Source organism: Arctopsyche grandis, chromosome 8 (assembly GCF_051622035.1).
Source record: "Arctopsyche grandis isolate Sample6627 chromosome 8, ASM5162203v2, whole genome shotgun sequence".
Classification (NCBI taxonomy): domain Eukaryota; kingdom Metazoa; phylum Arthropoda; class Insecta; order Trichoptera; family Hydropsychidae; genus Arctopsyche; species Arctopsyche grandis.
Window position 1 is genome coordinate 1876784 of NC_135362.1, and position 22235 is coordinate 1899018.

The 22235-nt window shown below is 38.8% G+C and overlaps 3 protein-coding genes across 3 annotated transcripts in view; 2 read left to right on the top strand and 1 right to left on the bottom strand.

Moving 5' to 3' along the window:
- LOC143915612 (uncharacterized) overlaps positions 1–22235 on the top strand; it is an 854026-nt gene that overhangs the window by 175740 nt on the left and 656051 nt on the right. The gene's annotated exons all lie outside the window — the stretch shown is intronic.
- YME1L (ATP-dependent zinc metalloprotease YME1L) lies at positions 268–8928 on the top strand. Its single transcript, XM_077436437.1, has 14 exons — positions 268–722; positions 815–1286; positions 3681–3824; positions 3899–4031; positions 4185–4287; positions 5273–5483; positions 5560–5660; positions 5741–6033; positions 6118–6207; positions 7301–7376; positions 7445–7527; positions 7613–7713; positions 7777–7928; positions 7997–8928. Exons 1-14 carry the CDS (start codon positions 696–698, stop codon positions 8246–8248), a joined length of 2238 nt encoding a protein of 745 aa, XP_077292563.1. The 5' UTR covers positions 268–695; the 3' UTR covers positions 8249–8928.
- On the bottom strand, positions 11482–19400 carry mri (BTB/POZ domain-containing protein mrityu). The gene is made up of 2 exons (XM_077436344.1): positions 19249–19400; positions 11482–12398 (listed from the first exon to the last, which is right to left on the bottom strand). Exons 1-2 carry the CDS (start codon positions 19370–19372, stop codon positions 11728–11730), a joined length of 795 nt encoding a protein of 264 aa, XP_077292470.1. The 5' UTR covers positions 19373–19400; the 3' UTR covers positions 11482–11727.

Sequence of the window (22235 nt, forward strand, 5' to 3'; positions counted from 1 at the left end):
GCGTAGCTACGAATGCACGTGTATGCATTCATATTGTAAGTACTCGACAATACGACGTAAGCAATATTGCGCCTGTAAGCGTGACGTGACCGCGACGTGTAGGTAGATATGAATAGAAATGTAATAAAATGACATATTTTAAACGGAGTCGTGCAGTGCTGTTAAGTATGAACAGACCTTTAATTGTATTCAGCTGGAATAGAAGTTAGTGGTATATCCATTTCATAATGTATAAACTTAATTAAGATTACACATTATGACTTTAAGTATTCTAAATTTTGGCGCACCGAGCAATCGCTCGAGTCATTCTAGCCACGATTTGGCACTGTAAATATACTAGCGTATTGTGAAACAAAATGAACGATAGAAACTCAGATGACGCAACGTCATTTGCCACTTACATAATCCGCATAAGTTTAAAACTCGCAAAAGTAACTAAACGGTAGCAGGACATAAAACAAAAGTTGACGAACGATTTAAAAATAGCGCGCGAATTTTAAACCGCGCGACAAATCGCCAAAAGGGAAAATGTGCAATTGACAATTGCACATTCTCGACAATTGGCGAGCCTGGTCTATAGTGTTTATGCGCATGTGAATGTGTATGTGTGTGTGTATGGGAGCAGCCAGAGGTTGCAGTGACGTTTGGCGCATAGTCAGGGTTCGGGGCTGAAGGCGCCTCGTCGCCAAGCGGATATGTTGTCGCTCAACTCGCACAACCAGGTGAGTTCCGGTCGGCTCTGTCGACTCCCTATCTCACTCCTATCTTCTATCTGGACTGTCATCGAACAATGTGACAATGTGACGTATTGCAGGTGGTGTGCGGCCTGAGCCAGGTGTCTCGACACCTCGCACTCTTCAAATCCAAAAAGCGCGCGGTCGGCGAGAGGAGAGCCGCCCCCGCGCCCGCCTCCGCCGCGCCGCCCCTCTCGCTGTGTCCGGAGAGTCTGGCGGAGGCGGCCCAGCGATGCAGCGGCCCGCTCTTCGCAGACATGCAGCGAGCGCTCTCGTCGCGGCACCCGAGCGAGCACCTGAGCGAGGCGTGCGACTCGGTGTCGCCGTGGTCCGTCTCGCACGTGTCCCTGCACTCGTTCGCTGATAACAAGAGGTATGGGGGATGGGGCCGGAGGTATTCGCCGCTGGCCAGCGCGCTCAGGGACGCCCTCCACCTCGTCGACAGGCAGCTGGCGAGGCGGGTTCACGTGCGAGGTTTCAAGACGGACAGGAGCGTGGTGGCCGAGATGGACCGCAACCCTTCCATGTGGCTCCGACTCAAGAAATCGATGGGTTTGTATACTATACTATACAATTAACTATACGCATACACTCAGTTGTATAATAAGAACGATTCAATTTGACCTGAACATATACACATACGAACTTACTTTTCAAATTCATCCACATATGTAAATGTGTACCAATAAAACAATTGCGACTTCGTTTAAGATTTGGGATTTGATACTCAAACTTGCTTTTGGCTAAATTCATCGGTTCTAAAGAGGATCAATTTATCAAGGTGACTCGTAGATTTGTGAGCAGCGTAATTCACAAAGGTCATTGAAATACACAGATAGAGGATTTTTCCTCATACAAACAAATTGTTTGATATATTTTGTGAAATTGAGTTATGGATTGCATTTTTTTTATTCTATTCGAATTCTATCCGAAAGGTATATGTAAGATTCATCTCTTTAAAGGAATACACGGTGCAGACGCTTAAACCTTTGAATGCTGACCAACGCCGATCGGCGTTTTGCCAACAAGTCCATGGGCCTGAAAAACGCCGATAGGCGTTGTATTTTGAGCATGTACAAAGTAAACTTGAATACTACCCGCTAAGCCTTTCCAGGTAGCATTGAAAATGGGTCGTATAATCCGTGTCAATGTTTATAAAGACTGGTTTACACCGGAATATGTACATTTATAATCATAGCAGAATTTCCCAATGGAAATCCCTAACTGCTGAGTATTTTAGATTGTAGCTTGGCATTTAGATTGTGAACAATACATTTGAACAACAATTAAGAAGACAGAACTAGTTTTGGAAAAATACATTCAATAATAAATAGATTTATTTTGTTTATTTTATATTGTTGCAAGATATATTTGAGAGTCTAAACACACCTTTACAAAACTTGAAATCCTCAGGGGTAGTGATCTAGGGTTTGTTTGATTTAGCGACAATTTTTATAACTGCTTCCTATTGGATTTCTAAATAATTCTAGTTGGAAATGTTGGCGAAATTTTCAACGTGGCAAACTTTCAATAGAAAAGACGTCAGCACTCAAAGGATTAATAAGACTCGATGCGCCGAAACGAACTGCCTTTTGGTCGCAGCGTTACCCATAATACCAACTTAAACATATGTACACTCAACCTATGCATGCCAACTTAATCATTTATACATGCACTCTTTTGGACTTCTAAACTCAATCTTACACAGTGCCGGTTTTAGGGGGGGGGCTGGTTCGGGCGGCACCCGAGGGCGCCAAATAAGATAGGGCGCCGCATGATGCGCCAAAGGCGCTTTAAAATTTAAAATTAGATCGCCAAAAGCCATATAAAATATTCGATTAGAGCGCCAAAGGCGAAAGTTTTTTCTAAGGATGTTTAGAAAAAATTTCCCTAGGGCGCCATTGGGTGTAAGGCCGGCACTGATCTTACATTCGTGTAATTAGTGAGAAAATCATTTTATTAATAAAAATCAATCAATACCTCAAGGTCGAATTTTCTCACCATCACAACAGTCGATATTTCGTATATGTATGTAGAAGAATTAACAATACAGTAATCTGTGACAATAAAAATAGTAGTTGGTATTTATTTCTCAAATAATAAACAGTTTTTATTTTCAAAATCTTTGAATATTCATTCTAAATTATGATTAAATATAAAATTGAACTTTCAATATAGTTCCAATATTTAAATTAAATTAAATGAACACATTCATAATTATAATAATCGTTTGATTTGACTTGAGTGATGCCTGATATATAATTGGTTAATAAGACAAATAAGACACAACTAGTCCAATATTGATGAATAAAATTACCATAATAATATATTTTAAAAATATTTTTTCCAAATCTAGAACTTTTTAGAATCGTTTTTAATCTTAACCCTTTGCCCGCGGCAATAAATATAGCGAACAAGCCCTGTACGCAGCCTTAAATACAGATTTTAATATTTACTCAAGTAACCAGATATGTTAATTAACACAAAGTATTATTTTAAACAATAAAATACATAATATATCTCGTAGTTTTGGCTTAATTGTCAAATAATCATTCTTCATACAATTGAGACGTATCGTCGCCATTGTTCCAACAGACGTGACGTCACATAAACGAGGTTTCAGTATGGTTCCACAAAAAAACTAATTTTGACTGGTTCATCTATTCATTTTAAGCAAATTGAATAGATGGCATTCAACTCTCAGTAATATATTCAACCAATTTTGAACCTTAAAACAGTTGAAATAGGCGCATATAAGGCTCAAAATCCCATGCAAAGTTCAGAAATTCTATGGAAGACAGCCGCGCTACAGACTTGTCGCGCAAAGCTTCCATAGAAGACGGCCGCGGGCAAACGGTTAAAATGCAGTACGATAGATAGAACTCCAGACATGTATTTATATTTATAGACGATCTGTTCGTTTTAAGTATTCCGTATGAATTCCAGGCATCGGTGCTACGAAACCAGGAGCTGTACCTTCAGATATTGTATCCCGCATAGAACGCATCATATTAAACGATGAAGGGCAACACATTAAACCAGAAGACAAAGACCGTGTCAAAATAGCCTTCGCAGAGGGTTACATGGCTGGTAAGATCGAAACGACCAGCAAATTCACATACAATATATGAAAATTTCTTCTATAAATATAAAATGTCTTTCAGGTGCAAGTCCCGAAAATCGGAAGGGCGCAAAGACGACAAAGTATTTAAAATTGGTGCAACAGTTCTTGACCATCATCATATTCCTCGCCATTTTTATCAGCCTTATGACTTCTGCCAGTGGATCGGCGTTCAGGTATTTCCGTCTCTTTATCTATTGTATTGATATTGGACAAATATGAATGTTTAGTTAAACTACGGCAGACCGAAGTGACCTTCGCTTAACATTCTGAAATGGGTGTTCTATACTTTGTATATTTTATATTCATCGGTCAAATTAATGTTTCAGAATTCAATTAGGCAATCAAGTCGAAGTAGATCCTGAAGAAATTTCTGTAACTTTTGAAGATGTGAAAGGTGCCGACGAGGCTAAGCAAGAATTGAAAGATGTGGTTAGTATTTTCATCATATATTTTGCTTAGAAGAAAAATTTCACATGAGAACTACTGATCTAGAAATAGGGCAAACGTTTGAAGTTTCCCTTTGAATCCCTTTTCACATCAACGGCAGCTGGAAACGTTTTATCGATGAAGTATGAGCTATTTTATCAGTTCAAATTGAAATTTGAGCAATGTTAAAGAACCATAGTGGTCTCATAAAAAACAGGTATGTTCTTAAAAGAATACAGTCTTTAGACCGAAATAGTGAAGAATTAATTACACAGAAATGTATGTAGACGTTTCGCCCTATCTTATTGAAGATTCGTATTTGAATTGCTTATTTAAAATAATCGTTTCAATTATTCCTGTGTAATTTTTCATTGCTTTAATGCGTGCTTTAAATACTTTCGTCTTTTTAGAATGTTCAAATGAAAAAAACTAATGTACAAATTTCTTTGCAAGTTAGACGGTAACCACAATAATAAATTTTATATACAATGTGTTAATTTTTTAAATGTTAATCAATTCATCAATAACTATTGTTATCGCCGATAAAATATCATCGCATGGGTTATGGCATATTATGCTATTAATTTTAATAAAATGAAATGGAATGTGTCAGCCCTGAGTTCGATCCGCACGTGGTCGTATTTTTTTTAAATATATTTAATTGTTTAGTATGAAAAAAAAATGGTAAAAACTACCTACATATAAGCAATAAACACCAATAGAATAATTAATTAATTTTCAATAGATGGCATGGTAGTAAACAGTATATATAGAAGTTTTTTTGTTGATCTGTTATTATATTCGTATTATATTGTACGTTTTGTTGGCAGTGTTTTAACTGTGACTATAATAGAAACGACTATTATAGTACGGCGAGCGTTTTCTTACACAGAATAGCGATATTATATATATGATATGATAAAATCAGAAACTACTGGACGGTATTCTTTCCAATGAATGGCGATTAAGTATATCTGTTTGATTTTAGGTTGAATTTTTAAAATCTCCAGATAAATTCTCATCATTAGGTGGAAAGTTACCTAAAGGTGTACTATTAGTAGGCCCTCCCGGCACGGGAAAGACTTTATTGGCACGTGCCGTCGCCGGAGAAGCCGGAGTTCCATTTTTCCATGCGGCCGGACCCGAATTCGACGAAGTCCTTGTCGGTCAGGGTGCCAGAAGAGTTCGGGATCTGTTCAGTGAGTCCGAATCCGTCAATCCTGATATGATGATTAATTTCCTACATACATATTTTCATTCGCCGTAACATTACAGAAGCGGCCAAAGAACGAGCGCCGTGTGTCGTCTTCATCGACGAGATAGATTCCGTCGGCGCCAAGCGTACTAACAGCATTCTTCATCCATATGCTAATCAAGTAATGAAAGATACCTTCGATGAATTCTTCCATTTGAATGAATGTGTGTGATTGACGGGCTTGTTTCTTTTTTATTTCAGACTATAAATCAGTTGTTGTCAGAGATGGATGGGTTTCATCAGAATGAAGGTGTGATAGTGCTCGGTGCGACCAATCGAAGGGACGATCTGGATCCGGCTTTACTGCGACCTGGTCGTTTCGACGTTGAGGTGAATGTTCCTACTCCGGACTATTCGGGACGTAAAGATATATTGCACATGTATTTGGAGAGGATATTGGTGAATACCGATGTAGATGTAGAACTCTTGGCCAGAGGCACCACTGGATTCACTGGAGCTGATCTGGAAAATTTGGTTAATCAAGCTGCTTTAAAGTGTGTTTTTTTTTTTTTTTTGGTACTTATTATTTAATTGTTTGTAGGTTATGTTGAATAATGAGGAATTGTTGTGTATTTTAGAGCTGCTATGGATGGAGCTAAGACAGTTACTATGAAATATTTAGAAGCTGCTAGAGATAAGGTTTTAATGGGACCTGAAAGAAAGTCAAGGTACTTTATTTCATACACATACTATATAGATAAGTAGAGCCCAATTGACACACTTTCAAGTATTGAATAGTAGAGAAAGAATTGGGAAGTAACAACTAGGTTTATGATTCTAAAGATCTATCACTCGGAATTCCTGTAATTCTCGAATCGTTAAACTGTTCTTCTTCTTCACGTGTTATGTCCTCCCAGAAAGTCGGCAACTAGATTTCCCATTCGCACTTTATGGCTGCTCGGAATAGTGCTTGGGTGCTGAGGCCGTACCACTGCCGAAGATTATTTAGCCAAGATATTCTCCACCTGCCCCGACTGTGTTGGCCTACGATTTTCCCCTGGATTATTAGGCGCAGGAGATCGTATTTCTCGTTCTGCATCACATGTCCAAACTATTCCAATTTACGCCTATTCACACTTTTGAGCACTTTGACATGCTTTCCCACCAGGGCCAGCACCTCGGCATTGGTACGACGCGCCATCCATGAGATTCTCAGCATCCTTCTATATGTCCACATCTCAAAGGCCTGTAGTTTTTTGCAAGTGGCATCTGTCACGGTCCATGCTTTTGTCCCACACAGAAGGATGCTGAAAACGCAGAAGTCTAAGTCGGAGTGCTATACTGAGATCACGTATAGCACTCTGACATTTATCATTTTTAAGAATGCAGCTCTTGCTTGCTCCACTCTGACGCGAATTTCCTGTTTACTTTCACAAGTTTCACCCAGATAGCATCCAAGCTATCTGAAACTATCTACTCTTTCCATCACGTTGTTGTCAATTTTTATTAGAGAGTTGGCCGTATTGTGCGTCGACTTTTTTTTTACATTCAGTGTCAACCCCGCTCTAGAGTTATGCACAAAAATTGCTTCCAAGTCGTTGAAGTTAGTGATTAGTGGTTAAATATACACATTGTTCTGTAATGTGTAAATCTTCTATAAACTTCTCCATACAACAAGCTCTATTACTTCTATAGATCGTTCTCATTTGTATCTGATTCCAGTAATATAAGGTTCCCTCTCCTAACACGATTTGCATTTGGGGGACTTGCATCTTCTATATATCTTATACTTCGATAATTAATTAATTTCACACAATCTAGGTTGCCAGACGAAGAGGCAAATTTAATAACGGCATATCATGAAGGAGGACATGCCGTCGTAGCGTACTTTACTAAGGTATATTTAACTCATTATGTAATAATACATAAACCAGTACATGTATAAAACGCTTGATCGATTCACAGGAGTCTCATCCTCTTCACAAAGTAACAATTATACCGAGAGGACCCTCACTAGGACACACCGCATATATTCCGGCTAGTGAACGGTACAAATTATATACATATGTATACAGAAAAAATCATTCGCTGATACATAATACAGTTTGATATATTATCGGAATTGTATTTCAGATATCATGTCACCAAACAGCAATTGTTGGCTATGATAGATACGATGATGGGTGGCAGAGCGGCCGAAGAGTTGATCTTCGGACCTGATAAAATCACTTCTGGTGTGTATTGTGATGTTGAATTTTCATTGTGTGTACATAATTTGATTGATTTTTTTTATGTAGGGGCTTCGTCCGATTTGAAACAGGCTACATCGATCGCTTCTAATATGGTTCGAGACTGGGGGATGAGCGAGAAGGTCGGTTTAAGAACGTTAGAGTCTTCCAGAGGCGCTTTCACGTCCGGTGAAACTCTCGGACCCAATACAAACGAAGCGGTGAGTTGAAAATTTTCATGTGTATATAATCATTGTCCTGTGTTATATTCACGTTGTGTTATTGTTAGGTGGATGTTGAGATTAAGAGAATTTTGACGGAGAGCTACGAGCGGGCTAAGAGTATATTGAAAACGCACTCGAAGGAACACAAGGCGTTGGCCGAGGCTCTGATGAAGTACGAGACCCTGAACGCTCAGGATATCAAAGCTATAATGGCCGGTGAGAAGCCGTTGGGCGAGTCGGCGCCGGTCAGGAGTAAGGAGACGATCCCTACTCCCGTAACGCCTGTACCTGCAGTAGTCGGTCCCGTGCCTGCATAATAATAATGAATTAAAGACACTAACTAAAAGATGTACATTAATAATATATTATATATTATTAGCAAAGAAACGCTTTAGAAGCAATTTTGTTATAATTTTAATTGTTTGGTTTAAATATATTAATGCCATGCTGAAAAGTTCAATTTTTGCTTTTTATTTATTTATTTACTTTATCTGAAGATTTTTGGAAACGGATGAAAAATTCAAATTATTAAAATAATTGAAATCATTGTTTTCATACATAACCTAAAAAGAGCTTCGTCAATGGTCGTTGGTGTGCAAATTTGATGTTTTTTTTTAAATGATGAATTTCTTTGATGTAAAGTTTTGTAGCTATTATTTAGTATGAACTTTTCTACTCTTCGAAAGCTAGCGATAGATTTTCAACGCCATGTTTAATAAGGGGGTTTACTGATTGCCCTTTAACCCTTTGTTGCTGACCAATGCCGATTGGCGTTTTGCCAACAAGTCAATGTGCCTCGAAAACGCCGATAGGCTTTGATTTTGAGCATGTATAAAGTAAACAAGAATACTATATAACCATAGCAAAATTACCCGAAGGAAATCCCTAACTGCTGAGTATTTTAAATTGTGGCTTGGAATTTAGATTGTGAGCATTACATTTTAACAACAATGAAGAAGATGGAACTAGTTTTGGAAAAATACATTCATTAATAGACTTTTTTGTTTATTTTATATTGTTTTAAGATATATTAGATAGTCTAAACACACCTTTACAAAACTCTAAATCCTCGACGGTAGTTATCTAGGATTTGTTTGGTTTAGCTACAATTTTTATACCAGTTTTCTATTGAATTGAATTGAAAGTGGAGGCGCCTTTGGCGCTCTAATCTAAAAATTTGTAGGGCCTTTGGCGCTCTAATATTAAATTTTAAAGCGCCTTTGGCGCGTCGAGCGGCGCCCGAACTTATTTAGCGCCGGCGAACGCGCGCCTATAAATTACCGTACACTATATTTATATATAACATATTGTGACGATCGGTTTGTTCGCGCTTAAAAAGGCTCCCACGTAGAGGGCGCGGAGGGCTAACAGGTGTCCTTCCAGGTGTGCGTGTTTAGGTAAACCGTTGACTGACCTGGGATATGTCGTAGGATCGTAGAGTTCTCCTGATTGGATGCTCGTCGTCTAAATGCAGTGCAGCAGTACCAACTGGCGATCGGGTCACGAAGTCTGTCTTCTAGCGTAGATAACGAGGTCCTTCTTCAAACCGCACGTGGTTTGAAGGCTGCGTAGAAGAGACGGGGGCAGGAGATGTGATCTCCACTACGTCCAGCGAGAGGGGTTACAATATAACTTAAATTTAATTCGTGTATCAACTCCTTTCCTAAGGCACCGGTTGAAATCAACGGGCACAAGACTAGTATTGTGCATATACAGATATAGTGCATAATGGGATGTAGTGTGAAAATTACATAAAGAAAATAGCAGGAAGCAAGTGTATAATGTATTAATTTATTTTCTAGTAAAGGTTTACACAAATAACAAAAAAAAAAGTAATCAAATACAACAATATATCATGTTATATATGTACAGCCGTTTATATAGTCTTGCCGTTATAATTATATATTATAATAATGTATAAAAGGAACAAATTTGTGCAATCGACACGAGTGCTGCCACACCGTCTTTTCAGCATATCAACTCCTAACAATACCCGTTAGAAATTACAAAAAAAAAATAAAATAATAAGAAACATACAACATACAACCTGTCGTTAAACGAATCAGCGACAGCAAAATTTTTTTACATCAAACCGTCCGTAATTTGGCAGCCACAATCATCTCACACTCAATCAAACTCTATTTACAATCGAACGGCAAAGCCTTCTTTCAAATACAACGATTTTTAACACAGATTTTGGCACGCATACGAAACGTATTCGACACACACACACACACACCAGGTACATTCAATACCTTCCATACTAAAATCCGAGATCGAAGCTACGTATAGTAAACATGTAAATTGCAACAATCTCCACACAACGATGACTGTACGTATCATAATAAAAAATATATATGTATAATATATATATATATATATAAATATATAAATTACCCCCCAAAACAAAAAAAAAAATACTTTCTAACTATAATATCTATACAAATTAATTTTAATAAATTCAATGAGCGTTAAAAAATGACACAATATATACATACGTATATAATGTGTCGTTATGTGCTGCAGCTTATTTATTTGCACATTTATTATTACAAAATAAGCTATTTTTCAACGGACAGTATGAAATTGTAGACCGTTTGATCTTCGAAAGCAGCGACGAGAGATATTGTGCTACTATTTGAAATGCCAGTGGGTTTTACTGATCGAAAAACGTGGTGGGAGGTCTTCAGCACCACTAGCCATATTATTCGTCAGCCCGTTGCGGCAAGTATCGGTTATGAAACAACCGTCATAATACTGTCTGTTAAAAGATAGCTCAAAACTCACAATGATTCGTTTTTAACAAGTGAACCATCGGAGACAATGGAAACATTCAAATGGAATATACAATGTTACAACCGATTTTTGAAATTGCTCATTTCATGAAAATATCAAGATTATTCGGTCATATATATATATATGAAAAATTTTCAAGATCATATTATGTAGTTATTAATTATTCAAATGAATCACTTTTGGCAAGTTAAGTTGAAATGAACTGAACATCACTATGGTTAATCGACAGATAATGTTATATAGTGAAATGTCATTTGGTTAACTTCCGAAAAAATATCACAGGAGGCGCCACTATCCGCATTGCTTAGTTCAAGAACTAAGCAATGACTTTTTACATATTTAAAGAAATTATTTTTGACAAATTCGTGAAAAAATCATTCTTTTTATATCGCTCATTTCATGAAATAAGCAAGACAATTCTTGCATATTTTATGAAATCGACACACACTTTTGAGAGATCAAAAATTCATGAACTATGCATTTTTTAGACATTTGAATGAAATGAGCAATTCCTGAATGAAGTGCAACATATACACATATATAAAATTTAGAAAAATTTACAACTAAATACATCCATCACATAAAATATGCACATTTCGATCCGCAAAAATACAATGACAAAAATTTACAATACATTTTCATCACATACATATACATATAATATAAAAAAGCCTAATATACATATCCCAGGATACGTTTCCGAATGCTGAAACGTCCGCGACCGTAAATTCCATAAATTCCGTACGTAAGGCAGACGATGAAGCGTTCGAATATTAATTTAACATATAATATATATGTATATACACTAGAGAATTTTATACGGGGATTTTTGGCCGCACGTAAATTGCATATATTCTACCGATTATGACAATTTTTTCGCGTACGCTCGCGCCCTCGCGGATATGTGTATCGGCTCCGACGGTCAGACAAGGGTTGCGTACGAGTCGGTGCGACGTCGCCGAATCCAATCGAAGCAAGAATCGAGCAGTTCCAGGAAGCATCAGTGATCCAACTCGATCGGAGGGTCCGGCTCGGCCGCCGGCTGAGCCCCACCCTCGACGTTCAGAGTAGGATCGGCAGTCGCCTCGGCTAAATTAGTCACCGACTTGCTCTTTAAACACTGAAAATCCACGTGTCGACTCTTGGCCTCTTCCTTCTCCCAAGACATGTGGATGAACGGACGTTGGACGTAGTTGTAGATTACTTCTTCGCGTCCGCAAGCTCGCTTCTTGATCTTCTCCTTGTACGTCGGATATCCTTCGACTCCTAGGCGTATCTTTTTCAGGCCGCGGTCTTTCATCACCTGCTTGGCCACGTCTCTGTTTTCTATGTAGCGGAAGAAGCGATACAGGGGAGTGGATAGGACCGTGTCTAGAGACTCGTCGCCGATCTGAGGTGGGTATTCTTTGTCCCAGTCGACGGAGTCCTCGTCGAGGAGTATCACCACGTGGCATTCCCTGTCGCCGAGCAGGGCTCGGTCCACCATCAGCGGCACGATCAGCTCTTCTAGGAAGCGTTCGAATTGACGCCGGGCCCCGTCGTTGCTCAGCTCGTGCAAGAGGCCACGGAGGTTCTGGCAGCGAATGGTTGAAGCGTCGAACGGTATAAGGAGGTAGTCACAGGCTTCTTTCAACTCTTGGACGGATACTGCTGGAGGACATCTCACAACGCCTGATAAAAAGATAAAACATTTAATTAGTAATCATGATTTTTATATATTGCACCATAGTAAATACATAATAAATAAATTAATATTTATACACATATTATTGTTCAATTTACATGGTCAAGCGATTTTAGAAAATTTTATGTTCGCACTGTAAACAACAACTACCCATAGTGTTCAAATGTTTTTGCAATGTATTTTATATTTGTCATTTAAAAAAAAAAAATCATCTTCTCTCCAATTTTCCTACTGAATAATCTCATTCCAAATTTTTTAGCATGGGGAGTAAATCATTGTCACTTTTGAAACGAAACGCTTTAACTTAGTGAGTAGCATAATAGCAGTAGAATAGCAGTGGCGACACCTATCGTTTTGTTTCGAAAGTTCAACTAATTCCTCTTGGCCTCTGACTTTCTGATGCGCGTTCGTATTCGCACAGATAGGGCGAAGGGGTGAGATGTGTCGAAGTAATCTAATATATAATTTCGAAAGAGACTTTGTAAGTATGTAAGGTTTGGGTGGTAGAATCAAGATAAAACCTGTATATATATTGTTTGTGTCGACACTTCCTCTTGGAAAATATACAATCATTTAGCGCCATCTATTGAATCTAATATATAATTTCGAAAGAGACTTTATAATTAAGGTTTGGGTGGTTGAATCAAGAAAAAACCTGTATATATATTGTTTGTATCGACACTTCCTTTTGGAAAATACATAAGCATTTAGCGCCATCTATTGAAAATTAATTTAATTTTAATAAATTAATTCATTTTTCTATTACTGTTTTATTTTTTTTATATGTAGGTAGGTAGGTAAAATATTTACTATTATATTAGCCATGTTTAAGCGGTTTATATTACAAATACCGAGCGAAGCCGGATAAAACAACTAATTTATATCATCATTCACAGCCATTCGCCATCCACTGTTGGATGAAGACCACTTCAACACGTTTCCATTTGCCTTTGTTTTGAGCAACTCTCATTCATCCCATCTCAAATATTTTTCTGATTTCATCCACCCTTCTCCCTTTCGCCTTTTTAAATTCTCTCGGGTACAATTCGAGCACTTCTTCCATTCGTTCTTCTAGTTACGTGACCCACTCATTGTATTTACTCTCACTATTACATCAACCACCTTTGTCATACTTTTAACCCACGTATTCCGTTTTCTAACTCGCCTCGTTATGCCAAGCATACACCGTTTCATACTTCTTTGAGTGCACTGGTTTATTAAAAACTCTATTTTTCTATGGTTTTTTCCTTTGTTTAAAAAATTTACCATATATTCTCAGCTATAAGACTCAATTTTTTCTTCTCTAGTTGTAGCCAACAATTCGGATAAAGTGTCGATTCTTCAATATGTAATAAGCTTTAATAAAAATTTCTAACAGCTGAAAGTATAGAGAAAAGATTGACTTGATTGTATCATTGCATTATATATTCTAGAAAATCTATGGACTTAATTTACCATATTAAAAACTCTTTTTTTCTATGCAAATACAGCAGGTTACCCAATAAGGTTAGAATCTACGTGTTAGTTGATGAATAATGCAAAAACTATCCCTCATGAATATTGAATACATACTTCACATGATTCACGGTTCAGCCGACAAAGAAAAAGTGCTTTTGCATTTATATACACGATACTAAAAAAATTGCATGAGGAAATTGTCTTTATTTAACATACTCATATCGCGTCCTCGAAGCGCAATAGTGATAAGTCCACGAATTGACTAAATTGAGTTATTAAATCAGTCTTGTTCCTGTATTTATATTCTAACAAAGCAAACTGGTGAAATTTCAAAATAAAGTCCATTTGTTAATTTGCAATACAATATACAAAAGTTCAATTTCAGATCACGCATCAATTCCTTTCCAAAAACTGCTCATAGAAATATCAACGGGCAAAAGATTAGTAGGAAATTAAAGCAAATAGAAAATGCTTTCAACTGATTTCATGAATTCATTCCCTTGCCCGGTGTTGCTGGTCAGACCTTGAATATACGTGACTCCAAGTAAATCGTTTCCTATCAGAGTTCGCCAATTTATCTGATTTTCATTGAAACAATTCCAATAAATTGGCAACTTATCCCCGTTTCTCGCAAATTCGAGGTTCTAGCATCTTGAATTTATCGATTATTATAAATATGCTACCCACTTACATACTAACAAAAATTTGTATTTGTAATTAAAAAATGGGTTTAATATTCAGGCAAAGAAGAAGTAATATAGAAGTATTGAGGATTTTATGAGGCTTCGCCATTATTTAGAAGAGAATAGCAAAAATAGCGATGGTCAGTCTGATAAAAATATGGAAGAACCGCTCTATTATAAGAACGAAAACCCTGAAAAAAGAGAAAGGGGCATTCCAGGTGTGTTCGAAATGTGGTGTTTCAAAACGGATGTGTGAAAAGCAAGCAAGAAGACAAAGGATTGGAGAATAACCTAGCATATCTCGAGACAAATAAATCCGAGTCAACGAAAGGAAATGTCAGCATATTGAAATAATAATCATATAAATCCTGGTAGATAGCGCTGTCCAGGACCACGGTTGGGTTATGGCGGGTCTAACTGCCACTGACGCTTTCATCCCTGATACTTTCATCTCCTCCCCACAATCAGTCATTATTCCCATAACATCCTCTTTCTTAGCCACAGCCCATATATTAGCTTCTCGTTCAATTCCAACTCGGATACCTATTTCAGATTCGATTTCGGATTCCTATTTCAATTCTGTTCCTATTACCGCCGTCAAAACCCGTCTCGTGAAGTCTCGTTTTTTCTGTCTACATTTATGGATTCGAGACGTGAACTATAAAGGCGGCAGATAGACAGAGAATCGAGACCTTCGAGATGTGGTCCTGGAAGCGGCTGTTGCGTGTGCCTTGGATTGACAGACGAACAAATGTGTCCAACCTTGAGGAAATAAAAATCAAGGATAGACTGTGCACAATTTGTCTGAGACGTGTGTTAAAGTTCTTCAGTCATATTGCAAGAAGAGGTGAAGAGAGCCTGGAAAAGTTGGTTGTGGTTGGTGGCGTGGAGGGCAGACGAGGCAGAGGCAGACCTCCCGCACGCTGGACTGACCAGATATCTACAGCGATGGGCTCTTCCATAGTGGCAAATCGTCGTCTGGCCGAATCCAGAAACGAATGGAAGCAACTAGTTAACCAGACATCGTGGTCACGATCCTCAGTGATGAGGCATATGACTTTAATATATATATATTGCAATTCTGATTCCTATTTCAGATCTGGTTATGACTTCGACTTCGATCTTCGAAGTGAATAGGGCCAACCCAACCTTTAGATAAATAAATGTTGGCTGCTGAGATATGTTTTTTTTAATAGATACTGACCCTAACAACCCAATTTTTATTTATTTATTTAATAGTTTTGGACCATTGTGGCATTACAAGAACCTAATGCGCCACAATGGCCTATATTTAACAAAGATATAAATACAAGTAAAAAACAGAAAAATTAGAAAGCAGAAAACATGGTAAAATAAAATAATAATAAAAAAAAAAGTAACAAAAGGAAATAATACATCATTCAGAGAGAAAAAAAATAACAAAAGTGTAAAAATTAAAAATAAAATCCACAAATCCCATTCTTTGTTTACACTGAACAAAATTAAAATAGTATATAAAAATATACAAAGAAGAAAGAAAAAGTAAAATAAAATAAAAATAAAATCACAGCGAGGCCCAAATGGAAGAGAGTAGATTAAGATTCCACTCATTCATCACATTCAAATTAAGAAAGTAATGATGAGCGCAGGTTACCAGATAAATATGTTAAGATAATATCCGATAATCTACGCTCCCCAAGGTGGAAAATATCACATTCAGGGACAGCAGCAACGATTTCATTGAGAAGTCGAATAGCTCTTGGAATAGGAGCCATTCGAAAAAGAAGTGTGCGAGCAGCAGGTACAACCATCAAATGATGATGTCTACCACGCACATAACTATTAGGGACATAAAGTCCCAACTGTTCCAGCAACAACGGGCATGACGTATTACCACGCAATAGCTGGAGAACGAAACGAATTAACGAGAAGATCTTAAATGATTAGGGCCAACCCTAATTAAACCTAACCCTTAAATAAATAAGTGTTGGCTGCTAAGATCTAAGGTGGGCGACGCGCTATCATCCAACTGTAAAAAATTATAATTTATTTGATTTTACTTGTGATTTAAATTATTTAACTTGATCACTTATTTAATAAATTAGTGATCATTAATCTTAATTTTTAACCGATCATTTCAGTTATTCCACCAAATAATTAGTTCCCTTTGTTTATATATGTTTATTAACCTTTGAAGGATTGGAGCGTTGAGATCGAACGAGTGTCCTGAACCGGGGTCGAGTAAGACCCAAGTATTTTTTAATCCAAATACAGCTTTTCTCAATACAAATGGATTCAATATATGTATATCTTATTAATCATTTTATACATCAACATAAAAAGTTTTAGTCCTATAGCATGTTTTTGATTATTTTTGTATTCAAAAATAACGACAAGTATGAACACGCAAACGCATATAGGTAAGGCTAACAGGCGACTACATGACTCAATAGCCACGCGCCAAAAGCGACGAAAACAATAGCTTACGAAAATATAGCCGTTTCTTTCTCTTGCATTGATTCATCGATCAACAAGAATATGCAAGCTAACAGTCAAAAACGTGACTTATCGCTACCGCCTTTAAATCATACTCTGGAACGTATAAATTTATTTTCTTACGATGTACCCTCTTTCTAAATCATACAAAATCTATTAAAATAAATTTCTTGTGGTTCATTTTAGGAATAAAATAAATATAGGGTGTATGTATAGCTTTGAAAAGCACATAGTTATTACGAAAAACGTAAAAATTGGGGCACTTGCAAACAATTGGGTGCTAGTTTAGTATGCGGTCTACCTCTAAATCAGTGCTACTCAAACTATGGTCCGCGGCCCAGTACTGGTCCGTGTACCAGTGGTAGCCGGTCCGTGCACAAAGTAAATAAAAAATAGCTTGTTATAATGTACATATTAATTAATTTGGAAGATAAACTAATTGATCTGACTACAAATGAAGAATTAAAAGTGTTTTGAAACCACAACTTCACTTGCGTCTTTTTAGATCAAATTGAAAGCAGAATTCTTCCCAGATATGTAAGAATATAGACTGAAACTCTTTTACCTTTACGAGACTGGTTTCTCAACCATTAGTTTAATAAAAACAAAATATCGTAATAGTGTAAATATTCATGATCTATTACGTGTGGAATTAATTGTCTTTGATAAAACCACGACTGGATAAGTTATCTAATAACTAACAAGCTCATTTCTCATTAGTTTTTTTTTTTTATTTTCATTTTTCATCTTTGTTTAAGTACATACAATATGATGTATAAATATTGTACTTCTTTGAATTCAACAAAATAAATTTTACTAATATTTAATATTATTTTTATTTATTATATGAACAAATTTTCACTCATATTCGTATATAACTTTTTTATTTAAAAATATGATGTTGGTCCGTGAGAATTACTGAAAAATATATGCTGGTCCGCTAATTGAAAAAGTTTGAGTAGCACTGCTCTAAATCGACTATTTTTTTTTATTTGTATCGTAGCTCTTTTCATTTAAGATTTAGTTAAGAGATATGTATCGTTGTTAATGTACAAATAAAATTTAATTTGTAATAATTGTGTATTTTTTTCGCTATAAATGTAACTTTTAATAAATGTAAGGGCCAACCTTAACTTAACTTAACCTATTCTGACCCTTAAATAAATAGGTGTTGGCTGCTAAGATATGTTTTTTTTTCTGAAATTTTATTTCATCAATACTTTCACAAAAAAAAAAAAAAAAAACATATCTTAGCAGCCGACACCTATTTATTCAAGGGTCAGGATAGGATAGGTTAGGTTAAGTTAAGATTGGCTCCATTCATTTAACACTTTGCCCGTGCCAATAAATATCATGAACAAGCTCTGTACGTGGCACCTTTTTCGCGAATTTGGCAATCGAGTTTTCGACCTTAAATACAAATTTTAATATTTACTCAAGTAACCAGATATGTTAATTAACACATAAAGTATTATTTTAAACAATAAAATACATAATATATTTCGTAGTTTTGGCTTAATTGTCAAATAATCATTCTTATACAATTGAGACGTATGGTTGCCATTGTTCAACAGATGTGACGTCACACAAACGAGGTTTCAGTATGGTTCCACAAAAAAACTAATTTTGACTGGTATATATTAATTTTAAGCAAATTGAATAGATGGCATTCAACTCTCAGTAATATATTCAACCAATTTTGAACCTTAAAACAGTTGAAATAGGCGCATATAAGGCTCAAAATCCCGTGCAAAGTTCAGAAATTTTATGGAAGACAGCCGCGCTATAGATTTGTCGCGTAAAGCTTCCATAGAAGACGGCCGCAGGCAAACGGTTAAGGGTCGACCTTAACTTAACTTAACCTATTCTGACCTCTGAATAAATAGGTGTTGGCTGCTAAGATGTTTTTTTTTTTAAGTTTTATACTTTCACCAAAAAAAACATATCTTAGCAGACACCTATTTATTTAAGGGTCAGGATAGGTTAGGTTAAGTTAAGGTTTGCCCTATTTATTTAAGATTAGGTTGTTGGGGTCGGTATTATTCAGTGTCAGTGTCAGTGTCACACGAGACAAAGTGAGACCGCATACTAAAGTAGATTAGTGCAGGTAGACCCAATTGTATGTGACTGTTCTTACCTAAACAAATAAATAAAAGAAATAAATGAATTGAAGAGGAAAAAAAATGGTGCAATAGATAGTCGAGTTGTGGTATAGTAGTACCGGTGCGATAGTAGTCGAGGAGCGCTCGGAAGAGTACAGCAGATATCCCATCGGCGACTTCGAACTCGCCCCGGCAGTTCTTCCGGGCGAACTCCAGGCCGGAGGTGAACATGCGGCCCAGCATGGTGTTGGGTTTGGCGGCCAGCAGCGCCACCGAGCACACGAACGGGGTGCCGTCCACGCTCAGCACCACTGTGTCCGCGGCTCCGGCTCCGACTCCGACTCCTGACCCCCCTCCAGCTCCCACTCCGCCCACTCCCACCCCTCCGAGAGTGCAGGCGGAGAGCGCGAGGGGGTGCGCCGGCGGGGGAGACAGCTCGGCCCGCGCCACCCTCCTCGCCCTCCTGGCCGAGCAGCCGCCCCCGCCGCCACCGCCCCCGCCGCCTCCACCCCCGCCACCCCCGCCACCCGCCCACTCGCGACTGCCCTCCGTGTCGCTGCTGCTCTCCTCGAGGCCCGACATGCCCGCCTGCACGGACTGCGCCCGCCGCCTCACCACTGACACCTTGCTGCAGCAGTGATTCATCCACCGTCTACCTTCTACCTTCTACCGTCGCGGCCGTTCTCGTCAATGGCCCACACACACCACCGACCACCGACCACCGACCCCACACTCGCAGTCGCACTGACGAGCCGATCGCACCGATTCCAGACAATGGCCGAAAGCGACACAAACAACAACTGACACTGCCCCTACCAACTACCACTACTACATTTAGCCACAAGTACGGCTCGATGTTTGCGTTTGTTTATATTTAACACCGAGAGGCTGCCGGGTTCGATCCCGTGCTAAGCTTTATAGGGGGGCTAATGTTTTTGGACCGTTTCCCAGCCTATGGAAATTCAGTTGAATTTTGAAGAGAATCTTTATTACTCGATTAATACAGGTGTCCGAGCCAAAAACCCTCATGGCCGTTGGTTGTCCTCTTACGGCTTCGGCTTTTGTTTTCTCTCTTTTACTCTGATCATCTGTCAGTCGCTCTAGAGTCTCCCGTGGGTCCGGCACCCGGTGATCCCGGCGCGGACCGCCAGATGCAGCGTCCCTCGTAAAAGCCGGCCTTGAACTAAGGCAGGCTGGCCCCGTGATCCACCCAAGCGATCACGGCGAGCGCTCATTGGCATCATAGAAGTCCTCCGAGGAGTATGGTTTATTCCATAGTGCACGGCCCGAGTGCACGCTCGACTTGAGCGTCGGGCGGGGCGGAGCGTGCAGCGTTCGTGTCAAACACATATAAACAGATGCGAGCGTCCTGAGTGGCAGGCCAGCGGCGCGGCGGCAACAGCATGCGTGTTTGCACGCAACGCTAAACGCTCCGCTGCACGCTTTTTCACTCAGGCCGTGCACTTAGTCGTACCACACCGACTATACTCGACCACGTGTTCGACCCAAGCCTCGAACACGGCGAGCTCTCAGACGCTCAGACGCTCGTGAGACTCCGACCGAGAAGGTCTTGGCGTGACTGGTCTACCCTTCCTGACCAGCCACAGCCTACTCGATCCACAGCCTCCGCCATAAAGGGGCACAGGCGCCGAGAAACTCCCCGGCGCGCCATCTATTCATAATAAAAACGAGATCATAACCGTTAATCTTTTGTATAATTCCCCCACCCCGCACCGTTCCAAAGCAAGCTGATCGAGACGACGACACATCCACAGCCACTGGTCACCCATACATATACACACAGTACAGCTCCTGCAGCTATTGTTCACGAGGAGTATGGCTCCGTGATCGACCCTTACTGATCACGGCGAGCTCTCATCACTGACATTCAATAGCGACTCGTGAGATTTCATAGTGGGGGGGGCTGCAGAGATTATTCAGGCTGTAGTAGCTCGTTAACCAAACCGGTGATCGAATGAAAACAAAAATAGCTTGAATATGTACTATACTGGGAGTTCTGCAGCCCACGTGGATGACAAAAATAGCATGCATTTGTACTGTACTGGGAGGGTTGCAACCCCGCAGCCCATACGGACGAGCCGCCACTGCTGGCATTTTAGAAGGCCTCCGAAGAGTTTGGCTTCTCCCGTAGTCGACCCGTACTGACTACGGTCAGCTCGTAACGGCCAACCGAGAAGGCCTGGCTCCGTGTACGACCCGAACTGAACACGGCGAGCGTGCTCATCCACAGCCTCAGCACTAAGGGGGCAGAGGCGCCGAGCGTACTCCCCAGCTCGGCATCATACAACAAGTTATCAATAAACGAGGTCATAACCTAACCGTGACTATTTTCTAATTACCCCACCCCGCACCGTTCCAGGACGAGCTGGTCGACAAGCCGACGACGGACACAGTCGCTGATTCATCCACACCCCTCCCCCCCCCCTGCAGCTATACGAAACAATATACATATTTCCCATACGGTGCTAAAAAAATTACCCATGCGCCGATGGTGTCGACTCTGTTGACATTTAGAAATTTGTGATTTTAAAGTCGGATAAATATGAATATTTAAAAAGGCCTCCACCATCAAATATACCAAACAGATTCAATTAGTAAAAAAAAAAAATAATAAAAGTATTGTCGACGTCAGTATGCAGTTCGAATTTGTTGAGGATACTCATTTTTTGCTTGTTACTCATATTAGCTTCATATTAATATTCATGTTAGCCTTCAAAATGGACAATAGAAAAAAGCCACTGTAGCTATAATACTCACGATTGCGTTGAAAACATAGGAGGATCCAAGAGGGAGGTGTTATACCCCCACCTTTTTTTTTTATTAATATCCACATTATGGATGCCTATAGAGACGAAAAAAATCTCTTATTTGCCAATTCGGACCAGAACTAATGCGCTCGTTAATTTATTTAGACACCATTCAGCTACCAAAACTGCTGTCCGTTTTTCATAACATTTTCATTGCCTCGTACAATTTTATCAATCAACATCTTACGTCTCATAAGTAGTTATTTGTTATTATTTTTTTTTAAATCATCAAAAAGGCAATTACCTGTTAAATTTTCCAGATATTTTTTTATTTCAAA

Coding starts and splice junctions, on each gene's coding strand:
- mri (XM_077436344.1), bottom strand. CDS start 19,372: ATGCTGGGCCGCATGTTCACCTCCGGCCTGGAGTTCGCCCGGAAGAAC. Junction 12,399..19,248: donor CCTCGACTACTATCGCACCG/GTACTACTATAC, acceptor TCTTTTTATCAG/GCGTTGTGAGATGTCCTCCA.
- YME1L (XM_077436437.1), top strand. CDS start 696: ATGTTGTCGCTCAACTCGCACAACCAG. Junction 6,208..7,300: donor GGACCTGAAAGAAAGTCAAG/GTACTTTATTTC, acceptor CACACAATCTAG/GTTGCCAGACGAAGAGGCAA. Junction 7,929..7,996: donor GACCCAATACAAACGAAGCG/GTGAGTTGAAAA, acceptor TGTTATTGTTAG/GTGGATGTTGAGATTAAGAG.